Genomic DNA, 16,323 nt, shown 5'->3' with positions numbered 1-16,323 from the left:
GGCGAGTCTCCAGCGAGATCCATCGCGGTCGTCAGAAAAAATTAATAGGTCGTGCGAGATTAATCGAAACGGAACGATACGCGTATAAATTATGAGACAGACGAAGGAAACGACTTCTGTATCAACGACTTTGGCTTCTCAACGAAGACAAATTGCCTCGAGTATAGACGAGATTCGAAGGAAAACAGACGTCGCAACACCATGTCAGCGAGTTCGTGAACCAACTATGACTCACTAGAGAATAATTCGCGTCTATTATAAAGTAGACGCGAAGTTCGACGAGCTATATATGGCGTATGGCATAATGCAATAGATTAGAAAGATACAATAATAGAGGTAGGGTCAGGATTCGATCAGGAATTAACCGACGTGGTCGCTAATTAATTCGCTTATCAATGAGAGTTTTTATCGATCTTACCGGACGACAGCTACCTGTTGTCCAGCATCGAATTAATTAACTATCGACATGTTGTGAGCACCGTCCTTCGTCCTGTATAATAGTAATTACCATGACAGAGAGGATCCTCTCTACTTCGCAAACATAATCTTCTAATAGAAAACATTGCTATACGCATGGACAACGGTAGGGAGATTAAATTTCCGCCTGAAATTACCGATCGGACCTATTAAATTGACCTTCTCTCCGTTGCTTGAAAAACCGGCGGATCAATTTCGATATCGTTCGTTGGTCGCTGCATTTACAGAGTCGCGGAAAGATCAAGTTCAACGTACGCTTCTGAATAAATTCATTTATCGGCTGAAATCGAGTAGCCCTGGTAAAAATATTGAAACCCTTCTCACATGTATACCGGCACTCGATGAAACGAAACCTGCAATGGAAGCACGAGTGGCTTGAATTTAGTAATCCCAAAAGCAACACTCGACTCTCGTTACGTACGAACGGCGTGGTTCGTCGCTTTTTCATCGACCGTTCGGCCACGTATCCCGCGCGTTACAAGCGCCGCTAACTTTGCCCCTCAAGTACCGCCAGAACGTTGAAACTTCGATTCTATACTGTGGCAAGCCTGTCATTTTTCAAAGATCGCAGCTCTGCCGAACCTTGCAACATTCATCATCTTCCCGCTCACCAAGCGTCCAACAGATGATTTATGTTCGCTCGTCATTCTCTCGTCGAGTCGACTCCGCGTCCCAACGGCGTTATTGTACGCTTTTCAATGCGCGCGACAAATTCCCAACAGTATACGGCTATCCTCTACTAAAACGTCACATATACACGCGAATAATAATCGGTTATCCTCGGGTTTCGTTCCCAGTAACCGTGAAATATCTCGCTGCTCCGAGGTATACACACGCTTTACGATTTCCTCCGCTTCATCCAGATTTGCCCGAAACCTCGATTGTTGGCTTTGGAAAAGGGCATCGGTGCAGGGACACGAACGTGCACATCTATACACACACAGGCATTGGAAATATCGCGTGGCGGGCGACGATTAATTCAAGGAAGATGAGGGAACCTGGTTGCCGCGCGGCCGATAAGAAAACAGAATGCACGATTGCAACGCGATCGCAACCGACGGTTTTCGAGCTTGGCCGCGTTCACCCCCTTCGCCGTTTGTCTAGGTTTCTTCGCTCTGACGGTAAGTTAATTAAACGAACGTCGACAAATAACAGGCGGGTCACGGACGAAAGGGGTGCGGCCTTTCGTTTCAAGAAAGATCCGCCGGAATAAAATACGCAAGACCTACTTTCCTGAAGCATTGAAAATTGAAATAGTAAAGTGCCGTACTGAAAATATTGCCCGCTTTGCCAAGAAAAGCAAAATGTTAGAAAAAGAGAAGAGGAAGAAGACGCGTTTCCCCTGTCTTTCCACCAACGTTTCTTCCTCCTCCTTTTCCCGTTGAAAACGTTAATAGCCGTCTCGTTCCCGAGAGAAAAGGAACGTCGCTTAACCGAGTGTAGAGAGCGTTCCAGGTGAGAAAGGAAGTAAATCTCCAAATAATTTCCGGCCTACCTGCATCCGCGTTTAATAATCCCGGTATGACGACGCTGTGTCCTAAGGGCGACGTAATGCACGACTTTTCTCCCGACCCCGCGAGATCGCGCGATTAACTTCAACTGAATAACCTTTTCTTCGACCGTTTCTCGTTTTTTACCTCCGGTCGTCGGTACCAGGTAAATCGAGAGAGCGAAATTATTCATCGACGTAACGAGCTGAAATTGTATGCAAATGCAGGCCGGCATATAATCGAGTTGCAAGCGCATTTTAAATAAATACGCGCCATCACTGCAGGCTTCCTTGCTGTGAAATTTCAAAGAACATCAATGATTTAAATGAATATGTATATACATTCAATTACATATACCAATTTTCTAATATCGTTAACGAACGTGATCGCTTTGTCTTTGTCTACGGACAATTAGATTTAGGTTGGTCCTCGTCCAAGGTACACTGCTGTGGGTAATTGAAACGGTCAGATCGACCGTAATCAGGCGTAATCAGATCAATTATTTACGTTCCATTACGTACCATGAGTGGTTCGCAGTTAGAATTACACTTTTAGCCATTTTTCCTACGAATGATTCGATCTTCGTTAATTTCTACGCAATATTTGCGCGCTAACGACGTGGTTTCACCTCTAAAAATTGTTATCGTCATCACATTGTGCAGCACATAGACGCGAACACTGTTGGAATTGTTCGATCCCGCGGTGTTTGCCAAAAGAGAACCGGTGCGACGCGCGAGATACGTTTCACAGGGCAACTTTGTCCCCTCGTTGGTACGCGCGATATTGTGTCAGCGATGAATGCGTTTTCGAATCTATGCGACTTCCTTCGCAAGAACCTCGCTGCTGGACGCTGATAAATTCCGTGTCTTTTTTCTCCACCGTGCAATCCTACCCCATAGGTTTTCTATTTTCACGAAACTACCGACTTGTGTACCGTCTTCGATTACGCGTTTAATGTCCATTTATCTAATATCATTTTTATTCCGCGCTATTGTAATTTGCGCGATGGGGTTGATACACGTCCAACGGAGAAATATTGGAAAAGGAGCAGCGATGTCGGCGAATAATCGCGGATTAATTGAAATTGGATGAAACAATGAATCTGCCCTGCCAACCATATAATCGACTGATCCGACGTTTCTAAAGTAAAACTGATGCTAGAACTACGAACGATTAAAATGTATAAATAAGACGCTCGAATTAGTAGGTTGAAATATTTCCACGTAAAATATCATTGCACACCGTGTCTAAACTTTCCAGCCATCACGACGTATTACTTTTTCCTCGGTGAAACAAAATGAATTAAAGAAGTTAGGAAGAGCGGATTGTCTGAAATTTCGTTTAATAACCAGCCACCCTGTCGCCGATATCCTTTTATTTCCATCTGAATGCGATCTGAAAGTCGATTTTCACGCCGAGGCATAAAGGGTTCCAATTAAAAGTCCCTTTACCGACTTCACGCCAAGTTAATCCGTTCGGAGGAATCTCCGGCGCGCTTCCATTGTCCCCGGGACATTTATCGCGGCTGCGTAATATCCCGAATATCAGTTGGAACAAAGGTGATCGACCAGCTGTGGTGGAGACGGTCGAATCAAAGGAACTCGGCGGGGCGCCACCACTTCGATGCCTTCTGTGTTCCTGTCTTCCGAAAATCCGAGGAAAAACCGATCTGTTCTCGATCGACCCCAGACACGATTATTCCATTGTTATCGGTTTATTGTGCGCCACGACTAATATAACAGGAAACTGCGGGGCCATTTGGCAAAATTCCGATAGAGCATGTGCAGTAACTCAAAGATAATTTTCGTAGACGCGTTAATTATCGATATCGCGATACGCGCGATTAAACGCCATTAATTAGAGATCCAAAACGAGCGAAGCATGGGAAACTAACTTTAGAGCTGACGCTTGTTGTACTCTGAGTCGGTGCAATACCAAACTTTATATTGTATTTTCGGAGTTCCGAGCGGGGGAAACTCGACACGAGCGATCGAGACCGTTCAAAACAGAAAATTGATCAGTGGTGATGGATTCGAGGTTGAACGAGGGTTGCGGGTCGACCCAAATGTTTCCACGGACCGCACACGTACCAATTTACCGGGATCGGTGGAATTTTTGAAACACGTGCGCGAAATTGCGGTCCGGCGTATCTGAAATCGACTTACGTCTTTGGGTCGTTCGAATATCCGATCGATGCTGCGTGGTTGCTCGCGACCGATCGGTATCGCCACGCGCCAATTAGCCTACATTAATTAGCCGTGCGTCGTTGTAGCTCGCGCGATAATTCGCGTAACGCGTTGGAAGTAAATTGGAGGGGATCTCGTACGTTCAAATGAAGAAAATACTGCGCGATTCGAGTGCGGAACGAAGAGGCAAGAGAAAGGCAGAGCAACGAGAAGTTGTAGATTTTCGCCGGTAGAAAAATACATACATAACGATTGGAAGAAACAACGGACACGATAAATCTTGAACGAATCGAGGATCGTAGCCGTTCGAGATTCAAGAAACAAATTTTACGATCGTACGATTGGATTATTCGCAGAAATTCGGTTGGCTGTAAAAGATCGTGGCTACGATAAACAACGGGACTTGAGAATCGAAGACTTAGACCTTTAGGTAAATATTATCGAATTTGACGATAAAACGATCCGATATCCGAGGCATCCAGATTAACAAAAACAATCTAAAAATTCGCTTGGAAATTATGTCTCGTATCGTTCATTACAAAACATTCGAGTTCGAGTAAAGTCAATATGTATATATTACGAAAACAAGGGTGACATCATCGTTCATGATATGACTGATTCATAAAAGATCTCTTGATAGCAACCATCTAATTACCAGTCGATAATTAACGTTGTAACTCGAGAAAATTCGCGTCGCGAAGAGTTGTTTATATACCTCCTTGAAACGCCAATTGGGCTTTGTCCATATGTGTTGCTTGTACTTTGGAATTCCGATGATGATCTTCCTTAATTGCTTTTCTCTCTTTGTTAAGTTGTCCGAACAATCTTTGATCCGAAGAAGCTACGCGCTACGCAAATCGATGTTTTATCGGTGTAATAACGCAACGACAGCGTGTTGGCAGTAATTTAAGCCGGAGTATCTGGCCCGATTTGATTTATCGAATGTACGTGGCCGCTGAAACGCATGCCGATGAGTTTTACGAGGTGAGAACCAGCTTGACAGGCGCCGTCGAACCCTGACAATGATTTTCCACTCTTCCCTTTTTTCATTTACTCTCCACACATCCGTTGGTCGTTTGCGGAAGTTATTTTTAAAATTCGAAACCACTTTTCAAAATCTTTTTCGCACCAAATACACGCGTTCTCGTACTTTCCCCATTTCCGATGGAAATTTTGAAGGAGAAATTGACTTCGAGCCACAGAGAATCAAAACTGGATCAACTTGACGATAAATGAAAAGCAAATTTATTTTCGTCACTCCGATTCAGCCATGGAATTGTCTTTCAAACGCTGCCAATTCCAAATTTGAACATTTTAACGAAGAATAAGATCGGAAAGTGGAATCAGACACTTTGCATAGATCCAAATCTACGTTGATTCTATACCGACGGAATTCTCTTCTCGTTAGAAATAATCTTCGTATAATTTATTTCGTCTTCTCTTTTCCCTAATTCTGCCATAGAAACTGGCGCGGATCGTGTGTACACATAAATCAGGATCAAATCTAAAGAAACGCCCCTTTATAGAACCGTGTGTAAAAATCTGGAAGAAAAACAATGGAAGACACGAAAACTACCGCGGAGGTGGACGTTTTATCGTCGTAACGCCGAACAGTTTGGTCTGGACGACGTTCTTTTTTTCGCCTTTGGAAATCCCCTTCGCCATAAATTTTCCGCGAGACGAGAAACTACCACGGACAGTTTGCTGACAAGGCGCTCGTACGTTTGTAGGATTACGTGATGCTTTTCGGGGCAGAGACCACGCGTGCTGCTTCCCGGTATCGATCTATTCTCTCGGGTAATCTTTATTGAGACTGGTTAACGCATAAACTGTTTGGAAGTACATCGGTGTTTAGTGCGTTCAAGAATAGCGTGACCGTATTCGAGGCGAGAAAGAAGAGCAGAGCCTCGTCGTGATTGAGCGAATGGAACAGAGAACCAATGACGTCAAATGGGCTAGCCATCGATATCGTCCCGTGTTTATGACCATATACCAACCTCGACGTGACCGAAGCAGATCGACAGATCGCCAGGAAGATCTCTCTTTTCCTGTCTTGAATCGTTCGGAGTACACTTCGGTTGTTTAACGAGCTACCTCGTGCCACGAATGCTTTGCTTGTTTTTCTTGCCTCGCGAACGGTAAAAGATTTCGGCAGTTCTTTTTATCCGCCTCCGCGTCAATCATTCTTTCACGGTAATCCTTCGCCTCGAGGATTACCTCATCGATCTCGTGGCTGGTTTTCCGCTAAATGAAGCACACGGGCAGGATCGTTCCATTTCTCAGGACGAAGGATAGATATTGGCGACTTCCTGAACGACGATTTTCCATTATTCCCGCGTGAACACCGAAAATACAGCGGCTTTCGTCGAATCGAACGGTGAGCTGCTACACTCGGATGCCGGAGCACTAAATGGGTTAATCACTGGGTGCGCGACGTAAATCTTCGTCAGTCGACATTCATCGTAAATATTCGCAGGCGTTTCCCCGTGACTTGAATGTCAAAGCGTCTGCCAATAATTGTCCAGTCGTTGCCCGCGGGGAGGGACGGCTTAACGAGCACGCGCTACTATGCCAAATAGGACAAATTGCACCATAAGGCACAAACCGATCGCTTCTGGCCTTTCGTTCCGTTTCGGGATTCGCCTAAGCGACGACCTCGATATTTCGAACAGCACGAAAAATATCTGCTCCCTTGGCTCGCCGGTTCATTCGGTAATCAACCGGGAGAGAAAGTAATCGTTGATCGAGAAAACAGAAAAATGAAACAAAGCAGCGATATCAGAGAACGCTTCCGTCCCCTAATCTTTCGTTTCCGCTCAGGTTAGCCCAATCGACGCGTAAAAGTGGCTTCCACAAAAGTAAGTCGGCCGTATCTTTCTCTCTTTTCGTGGTAGAAAATCAGCACAGCGCGAAAGCAATCGTGCGGCTTTTTCAACCGTATTCACCGCGAGCGATTTTCACGGGTATCTTGGCAGGACCGATGGCTCCGGGCGATCACCGAGTCAAGCAAACAAACGAAAGCGTTTCGGAACACAGGGATGGCTTCAACCCTCTTGTTGCTCGTTATTTTTTTCTTGAAACTCGCTCATTGCGTTCTTGGCCGGGCCAACGAAGCGGAAAAGGCAGAAAGCGTACCGAGAGCCCGTCCCCGAGAATAGAGATACGTGGTAAAGAGGAACTAAAGGAAATTCCTGGCAGGAGAGCGGTTTGAATCGTCGACGACTGGAGCAAAGGGCGCTCGGAGAAACGAAATATTTCATCCGAACCACGCGAAGGATTTTAAAAGACCTTTGGACGAAGAATCCTGGGATAATGGAGATGTGGACGTTCCTCTCGTTTCAAGCAAGAAAGAGTATCTCTCTTTGGTATTAAGGTATCTTTTAGTGTAAGTTTTCTCGTTTGTAAGAGTTCCATTCGAAAGAGAAGTCCTAGCGAGACAAGCGAAAACGTTCGTCACTGGTTAGACCAGGCGGCACAACATTTTTCCAAAACGAAATCGTTTATTACCACAGCATTGGAATAAGTTCTGTTCGAACTGATTTCAAACGACCGTGAGCGCGATTCTCCGTGCAATAAAAATCATTTAAACACTCCAACCAGGTTACGGATTATTTGCATCTCACCGGGCTGCTTCGAGCAGATTTAATGGCTCTAAAAGCGTTAAACTCCTCGATAATCGTAAACCATCCTAACGACGATTGCTTCGAAAAGTTTCTTCTAAAAATCATCGTAGCGATCGGAAGAAGAAAGTCGATCCTCGAGTAAAATAATTTGATGCTAAAACGAAGGGAAGTTACGATTGCATCGTAGAAAATAAGCGAAGAAGGAAGAAAGTTGTCGAGATTCGAGCAGCGAAGAAGATAGTCGTGAAATAATATCTCGTGAAAGTTAACGCGATCTCAACTCGTTCGCACGTTTAATTACATTTATGCGGTGAAACCCGTGGCCTCTCATCATTGTCTTTCGTTTATTCACGAACGGTCAGCAAAAAGACGACGCCACGACGCTTCCATATTCCATGTAATTTTTCCTCTTTCTCTCTCTCTCTCTCTCTCTCGATTATGCTCACTGTTCTTTCTACCTTGATTTTCGATATTGCGATCGTTTTTCGATATCGTTTCGCTCGAATAGAGGATCAAATCCTCGTTGATGGCGTTCCATATAGAAAATGCTGAATAGCGATGATTTTCCTAGCGCATTTCGGTATTCTTATAATTCCTACCGAGAAATTACCTCGAATTCTTCCTTCTACGCTGTCTAGGATTTTCTACTCTTACGATACGACGATATGAAAGAGGTATTTTTATGTATTCATATTTGGTGAAAAACCGAAATTTATAGAACGGCCGATCAAGTTGCCGCGAAAATGCGGAGTTCGTTTCACGACAGAGAAACTTCACCGTGGCAACTGTTTACTTATGGAAGCTTCTCTCAAATATTTGTTTATCCTTAGCCGACTGAACTCGGGTGCTACGTGCAAAATCGATCTCGAAGGCTAGATCGCTGGTAGAAAATGGACAACTTCGTCGGACTTGTAGGTTTCCCGTCCAATCTATTTATTTGCATGGTACGAACGTCCATTCGATATCATTACACTTCCGTTCACGTTGATGCTACCGATAAGCTACTTTGACGATTTTCCAACTTCCTTTGCGAAGTTACGTTTGCTCGGATTCCACGTTCTCCCTTGTATCGTTTAATAAACTCACCATGTAACCAGAATAAAATTTAAACCCAAAAAATATTCCATACGACTCGGTTAAAAATACGATTACCACAACGACAATTTTATTCTTGAAAACTGCAAGGACGGACAGTTGTCTAGCTCGGTGAAATTCGCGTTAAAACAGACGATGATACGGAACGAACAGACACAATACCAAAAGTTGTTCTAAAATCGGAACTCGTTCCCGACCGGCCACGTGACGAAAACGAAAGACAAAAAGGGCGGGGGAGGTGTAGAGAAAAGGAAGGATCCGTGAGTATCCGAAACCGCGAATCAGAACGAGCGTGGCCATGCATATGTAGATGCGATGTATCTGCATTGCAGATTTGACCGGGCCGCGAAAGAAAGCGAGCTCTGATTTCAGGACTGCGAATTGTCGGGAAACTGTCCTCACCGCCTCCTAATTTGCAAAAACTTCTCCGTTTATCTTTGACTCGGTGAATTTCGCGCGCCTTAATGCGGCCCGGCAGTTGCCTGTGGTTTTTCCATCGACTTCGTTTCGTCGATTCGACTGCGCTCAAAGAACGGTATTTAGCGAAACGAGAATCGGATATGCAGAGTTTTGTCAGACGGTTGGAGAGTCGTGCGCCTGATGCTCGTACAGTTCGCGATAAATACGTAAAATGGAACCGTGTGAGAAAACATTAAGGCACAGAATTGCACAAGTTTGAGTCGTTTCAAAATATATCCATATAATCGTGATAGTCGTTTGTAATTACAGAAAGTTCGAAATGTCCCACTGCAAACATAATACATTCATTATATGCGTATTTGAATACGTCACGCGAGCAATCGTACGCGTGAAATTAGCGGCTGATATAGCGCGGAAATTTTCTGCGTCGCGAAATGCTCCGTCCTCTGTTTCCTCTGTCTCAAGGAGGCTAATACACACTTTGTCTCTTGAGTCAATAGTAATCGAGACATCGCAACAGACGCTTGTAACATACGGACGATAAAACTTTGCAAACCCTCCACTATAATTCTTCCAACTTTAACGCGAAAGAATCGTCTACTTTAGCGAACGACGCGACGACGAGGAGCAACAATCGCCATCAATCAACCCCGCGGAACGGCCGGAAGTTCCTCGACCGCGATCATACTGGCCGCCACTTTATTCGGCCAGCTGTCTCTGTCTCTCGGAGAACACGGGATAGTGGTAATGAACTGAGGGTAGCCGCTGGCCGTCGGCCAAGCCAAACTACCGCTAGAACCTCGAGCTAAACTGTCCGCGAGGAGCCACCGTAAGATTTCTGATCTCGCCGAGCCGTTTAAAAGAAATTACAAATCGGTGACTGGTTTTTCGCAATCCGCCACTTCTGGCCGACATCTGCGTTAAACTCCGCCAGGCAGGTTACACGGTCGTTCGTCAACCGGCGCTTGTCGTTTGTGACAGTGAAAAGGGGGACAATTGCCGGCTCTTGTCGACGTTCATACATATCGTGGAAATAAAATCTAATAACACGAAACACCCGAGTTGAGAAACTACCGGTAAATCGACTAGTTCCTTTTGATCCGCGTTGATTGAACGCGACACGCGAGTCGTTGGGTTACTCGAAAATAATGGCACGATCGAGCAGGCCCGTTTAACATTTCCAAGAGCAATTTGTCGGAGGAAACGTAGGCCGCGGCCGAACCGGGATTTTTGTGTCAAGACGCTCGATGGTCTCTTCAACTTTAACGAGAACAATTGCAGGTAACTGCTCCAGGGAGGAAATAGTGGAGCTCCGCATACAAAAGATAAATCGTGGGCGGCTCGAATGAAAATGTATTCAAGGCTTAATGGGTGCTCGATCAAATTGACCGGTTTAGCGAGTCGGAAAACGAAAGCATCGAGGATAATCGGTGACTTCCATTTGACGATTAAAGGCCCCAGGCAAGTAAAGCCAATCGTAGCCGTCATTAGCATCCGCGATAGCGGAGCGCCTCTCGAGCTTGTTCTTTGATGTTCGTGCTAATAAAATATCGGTGGCTGAGTAAAAATAGCTACGCGGTTTCATCGCAATATAATTTCAATACCGACGGGTTTCTCGTTCGCGATCGCGTCCTTTTTTAGATCCTAACAGAACAACGTCGTTAATTTTCTTGTTTCCGACAATTAAAATACGATAGCGTTGTTCTAGCTGATTATAGAACGCGATACTGTCGGACAATTATCGAGGAACGTATATTTCTAGGCAACTCCGGCTATCGTCCCTTTTCATCGTGCAACGCGAGTGAGATACAAACATTTTTACAACACTGTTGCGCTAAAAGCTAAGAAGCAGGCTACTTTGCACAGTCAATTCGAACAATTGATGGAATAGCTACGATTAATTAACGAAGCGATATCCTGGTCAGTTACCGCGACGTCATTGTAAATAGAGGAAACATTGAGGTAGTACAACGTGCCGAGAAAATCTTCAACAATCGTACCGCGTGAAAATAGAAGCTAGACAATGCAACGACTAGACTATTTCTGTTCGAGAGCTAAATCGGGCATCGGGAGAATCCAGAAAGACTAGTCGAGAAGTAGGACTCGGTCGGAGCATTGATTCCCGTGAAACAGGTTGTTGAATTTAAATCGAAACGTTATTTTTGCTTCTTTCTATTTCCATAGGCGATTCATAGAAATTCAGTAGCTTGAAAATACCCGAAAGAAATCAGGAATTTCAACAGCTGTCTTTCTACGTAGAAATACTCTCACCTACTCCATTTTCTCCAGCCATGAACTCGGCCCGTTCTAATCGATTGGTCGCATTCCTGGCCACCAGTGACACCCAGTAAGATAACCACACAGCACGACGATATAGCCCAATTCGATCGGATTATATAACGTCGAATTAACTTTCGTCATTACGCGGTTGCAATCGAGAACGCTCAACGGCCGCACTTTGAATTAGACACCGCAATTTCTCGGAAATTGTCGGATCATCGTAAACAGAGATGTTCTATTTATATTCGAAGGTGAAATTGAAACTAAGCGAAAGCAGAACCTTTTGGCAGGAAGACTCGCGTTGGTAAAGATCACCTTTGGCAAAATTAATCGTAGTGCCCGTTCACGGAGCACACCGCTGCTGCAAGGAACAGAAGCTTAAATCCACCAGGTGGTTGACCCAACATTTACATTTTGCCTGTAAAATATCTCGTCTCTGATATCGAAACCAAAAGTTTCTCTAACTTTAATCCTATCTTCTACGAGTGAATTTCAAATGGTCGTTCGATCAATCGTTAAATATCGCGGATGAATACAGCGAACGTTGAAGTGTGGAATACAGTGGTATAATTGAAAATATCAAAATCGTGTATCGTGATCAACGGAGGTACAAGGAGGAAAATCCTCGATGTCTGTTTGAAAGTTTGCCATGCTATGGCCTTGGGGCCGGGCAACTAGGTCCAAAGACAACATCCAACAATATCGATATCCAGTGTACCAGAATAAAGTGAACAGTCCGTGGCGCGAATAGTGACACAGCTATTTGTGGATACGCCAGGCGTATGTATATACGAGAAAAACGGGCGAAAACATATCGCGAAACACGAATCGCCTACTTAAGTGCGTCCACGATACACCAAGACGCGCGATCTGTTCCTTTATCATCCTTCGTGGCACTAAAATCTCTGTCGAAACTTCCCTCCGAACTTTTATTTTTATTGCGTTCGAATAAAAATAAAATCTGCATTTCCATAAGACGTAAATTAAGGTTAATCGGATCCGTTCTCGAATCGTTCTACTCATCGACGGTTCGTTGAATTACAGCTAGATCGGGCCGGAATTAAGGTCGAATTAAATTTCGACCGAACCGGGTTCGTTCACGATAACACGCGTTACCGATAACAGATTAACAACGCGAAGATAGATGGCCCACGATTCGTACGACGAATCGGCGCGCCATTTTCAATACGACGATATATGCGTGGATCGGCTGTATCGTATCGATAAGGAGACGCGTAAAAAAATCACACTCACCCTTTGCGCCTTTCGCTTGTCAGCCCGCTGATTCTGGTGATATATTCGGCTGAAATTACTGACGATAACAGGCACCGGTAAAGCGATCACAAGGACACCGCTGAGAGAGCATACACCCCCCACGATTTTTCCCGCGATCGTTTTCGGAACCATGTCACCGTACCTGTAACACACGAGCAATTCCAATTTATTAGTATTATAAATTATCTTATAATCTGTAATACAATAATAGACTGATAAGTGGATACTTAATAAATAATCATAAGGCAATAATCATTGACACACTCGCAGAAACTTTCGAATAAATCGACTACCTTCTGCTCGAAATCATTTTTCAAAGAATGAATGCGAGTCTGAGCTATAAGGGAACATAGCTCCTGTCTGACGATAGACGGACCGTTTCCCTTCACTCGTTTCCCTTACTTTTCCCACGTAAACCTTACTCCTACTTGTCAACCACACTTTGTTGCGTATTTGTTGCATTTCTCGATATCCTTTCACTCAGTTATATCAAAAACATTTCTAGTGGCAGCCGTTGCAGTTGACAAACTCTGAAATTGCATACTAACCGTCTGTAACTCAACAAAGTCTTGTAAAACTGCGAATCGTTATAATTCGTGTTAGAAACAGCGTAAGAAATAGGACGAAATTATCCGAGTACGAAAGAAACTTTGTTCTTACTTTTTAACCATCTCCAGGAACGCGTTTAATTGGAAAATTTCTGCCCCGCTGTCTGCATAATTACATAGTTGTTTCACGACCGCGAGTATCGCTATGAACCACCGCTGGCACGATTTATAAAATAATTTGCATCGTGATTTTCGCGTCGATACGAAGATAGCAGAAAAGAGAAGAGAAGAAACGAGGAATGGAACTTTGCAGAGGAAAAGTTGGTGCATTCGCGAGGGTAGCTACGAAACTTCATTCCGAGAGTTACACTTTCAATTTCAATTTTTTGTGGATTGCATTAAACGGATAAAAGAAAACGGGCAAAGGAAGAAAGAAGAAGGGAAAAATGACAAATTCACGATATCCCGTAAAGATTACGAGCGACTTTTCTCGTCGAGCATACCGCGATAAAACTTTTCTACGGCTATACGTGCCCCAAAACGTGGTTGCCCATCCCCCTCGATGCTTTTCACGGGTTGATACAGTTGCAAATCCACATTGGCTAACTGTTTCAATTTTTCAATCGGAAATTACACCAACCGTGCATTTTTTATCGACCTCTTTCCTCTTTCGCTCTTTTTTTTCAAACTCACCCTTTTGTTTTACCTCGAGCGAGAAATTATTTTAGTAAAACGAAATCTGCTTCCAAAAGATCTCCTAAATATTCCAAATGAAATCCGGCAAGTGGAGCGAGAAAACTTGGCAACTGGAATGTTTGTAGCAGGATCGTAGACGTCTCGATCCGTTGACTAAGGAGAAGAAGAATATAGTAAAATCGATACAGACGCCGCGCACTGTGTATGAACTAGTCGTGCTTAATGCCCTGTCTTCGCGGAGGCAAGCAACGCCGCAAGCTTGCACCGCAAACGTCAAGTCTGCTTGACAGAGGCCTGGCAACGCGATGTCTGACTATGACGTCTTACTCCACCGCACGAGTGAAAATTCACTCGAACTGTCTCGGCGCACCGGCGTTTATAATTCCATGTTCAAAGCTGGAACAACGCATCACGCAGCATCCGGATTTTATTTTTTAATAGGAAATGGCAACCGTTATACATTTATAAACAATGAAATAATAAAGGAATAAAATGTGCGGCTGTCAGCGGGGATATTAAACTGTTCAAAATGCAAACGAGGGATTTATACGTGACCGTCGAAATGGGGACGCGGAACAATTTTGACGAGTGACGTTGATCAAAATTAAATTGAAAAAGAATGAATAGATTCGCGCTGAAACTAGCGGGTATTCGATAAAACATAAATATAACGCAATAAAGCGAATGATCTCCAAAATTTCGAAATGGAATCAAGTAATTTATCGAATTAGCGATGCGAAATGGGGAAACTCGGTGAAATTTCGAGAGGAGAATTGGTCGTCCGTTGAGGATGAAGGAGGTGCTTAATTGAAAAATGATCGATAACGCCGAGGAGAGAGACACGAACGAAGCTTCATTTAAATAAAAGAATGATAAATCGAACAGTCTGATTGATATTGTCGAGGGAACGACAAGCAATTTCAGAGTCCGGATGTATGGTCAAAAAATAACGAAAAATAAAAAATAACCTACACGCCTATAACGAATATAGGCGTACTTTTTCCAAGCGTCCTCATCTGAATGATGATTCGTGGGACTATACGAGACCGTTTTTCCGTGGAAGATCGACCGTATGGTTTCCGTCGTCAGGTGCCTATATTCCCACGGAATAATCTAGCTCATTCATATTTCTTAAACAGGTGCGCCTCGCGTACTATGAAAAATTACGATAAATTCACGAACACTTTCTTCACTCGGTGCAGCCATACTCGACACAATTTTCACGTGACCCTGGTAAAAGTAGTTGGGTTAAATCGATGTGCCGTTAATGACTGATCGACGATCGTGTCTGGATTTTTATAAAGCCTCGAAAAATTGGGAAATGGCCGGGCAAATTGGAAACGTCACGTTCACGTAGCCACGCAAACCGATCGCACGATCGAAGCTTGAAGGAACGAAGTGCCTTTCAAATAAATAAAACCGCCGGGGACAAAATTCGATTGTCAAACTTTGGTGAATTTATTGGCGTTTCATCGAATGGCACTCGGTGACAGATACAATCGGCGTTTCCAGTCGGCTTCTGAGAGCTGAGGGCTACTCGTCCCAACGAGACATCAGAAGAAACGGAGAAACATGAAAAGGGAAACTTTGCCGCAAGAAGAGGACAATGAACCGCCAGCTCGAATAGGGTAGCAGGTAGTGAATCGTGCTGAAAATTTGAAATTCTTTCGGTCGTGAGTAAAATTTTATAGCAGACATACCGATAGCTATCGAAATAGAAACATATTGGAGGAAAAATTCGCACGACCCTTGACTCTTAGCGAACTTTCCATTTCCTCCGCTTTCGATAAACTCGCGTGAATACCGAGTAGGTCTCGCGCCTAAATTTCCATGTTTCAAGAAGATTCGTATATTTCATCAAATATTTGTAGCATTAAAATTCTTTTATCGAGTAAACCTACTCGTCTAAAAACACCACCAACCACCACTTTCTTGAAATAAATTGCTTACCCACGCCGATAAATCGGCAAACTTGACAAAAAATATGATCAGAGGAAAACGTAGGTTAGCCGGTGCGAGGAGGAAAAGAAGAAAAAGGAGCTGCACGAGAAAATCACAAAGGGTGTTAGAGGTTTATCGATGCAGTCGAGCCCTGGTGCTATTCGTCAGAGAGGGGAGCGCAAAACAAAGACAGGAATCATTGAAAGCTGGGGGCCGCTAAAGGGGCGATAAGCATGGATTCCCGCGGTCGTAACGTATTTGTGCCGGCACGCATTAGTGGCCGGCGGGTTCC

At 44.1% G+C, this 16,323-nt stretch overlaps 1 protein-coding gene across 1 annotated transcript in view; it reads right to left on the bottom strand.

The window, feature by feature from the left end:
* Positions 1–16,323, bottom strand: part of LOC100749540 (potassium voltage-gated channel protein Shal) — a gene marked incomplete at its 5' end in the record, with an annotated part of 99,421 nt that overhangs the window by 49,809 nt on the left and 33,289 nt on the right. The window contains one exon of the mRNA XM_033324028.1: positions 12,826–12,988. Within this exon, the coding sequence (XP_033179919.1) occupies positions 12,826–12,988 (163 nt within the window). The remainder of the gene's footprint in view (positions 1–12,825; positions 12,989–16,323) is intronic.

This window comes from Bombus impatiens, unplaced genomic scaffold (assembly GCF_000188095.3).
Source record: "Bombus impatiens unplaced genomic scaffold, BIMP_2.2 scf_1445, whole genome shotgun sequence".
Lineage (NCBI taxonomy): Eukaryota > Metazoa > Arthropoda > Insecta > Hymenoptera > Apidae > Bombus > Bombus impatiens.
Note: the sequence above shows the minus strand (reverse complement) of the source record. Positions and strands in the feature narration are given on the sequence as shown.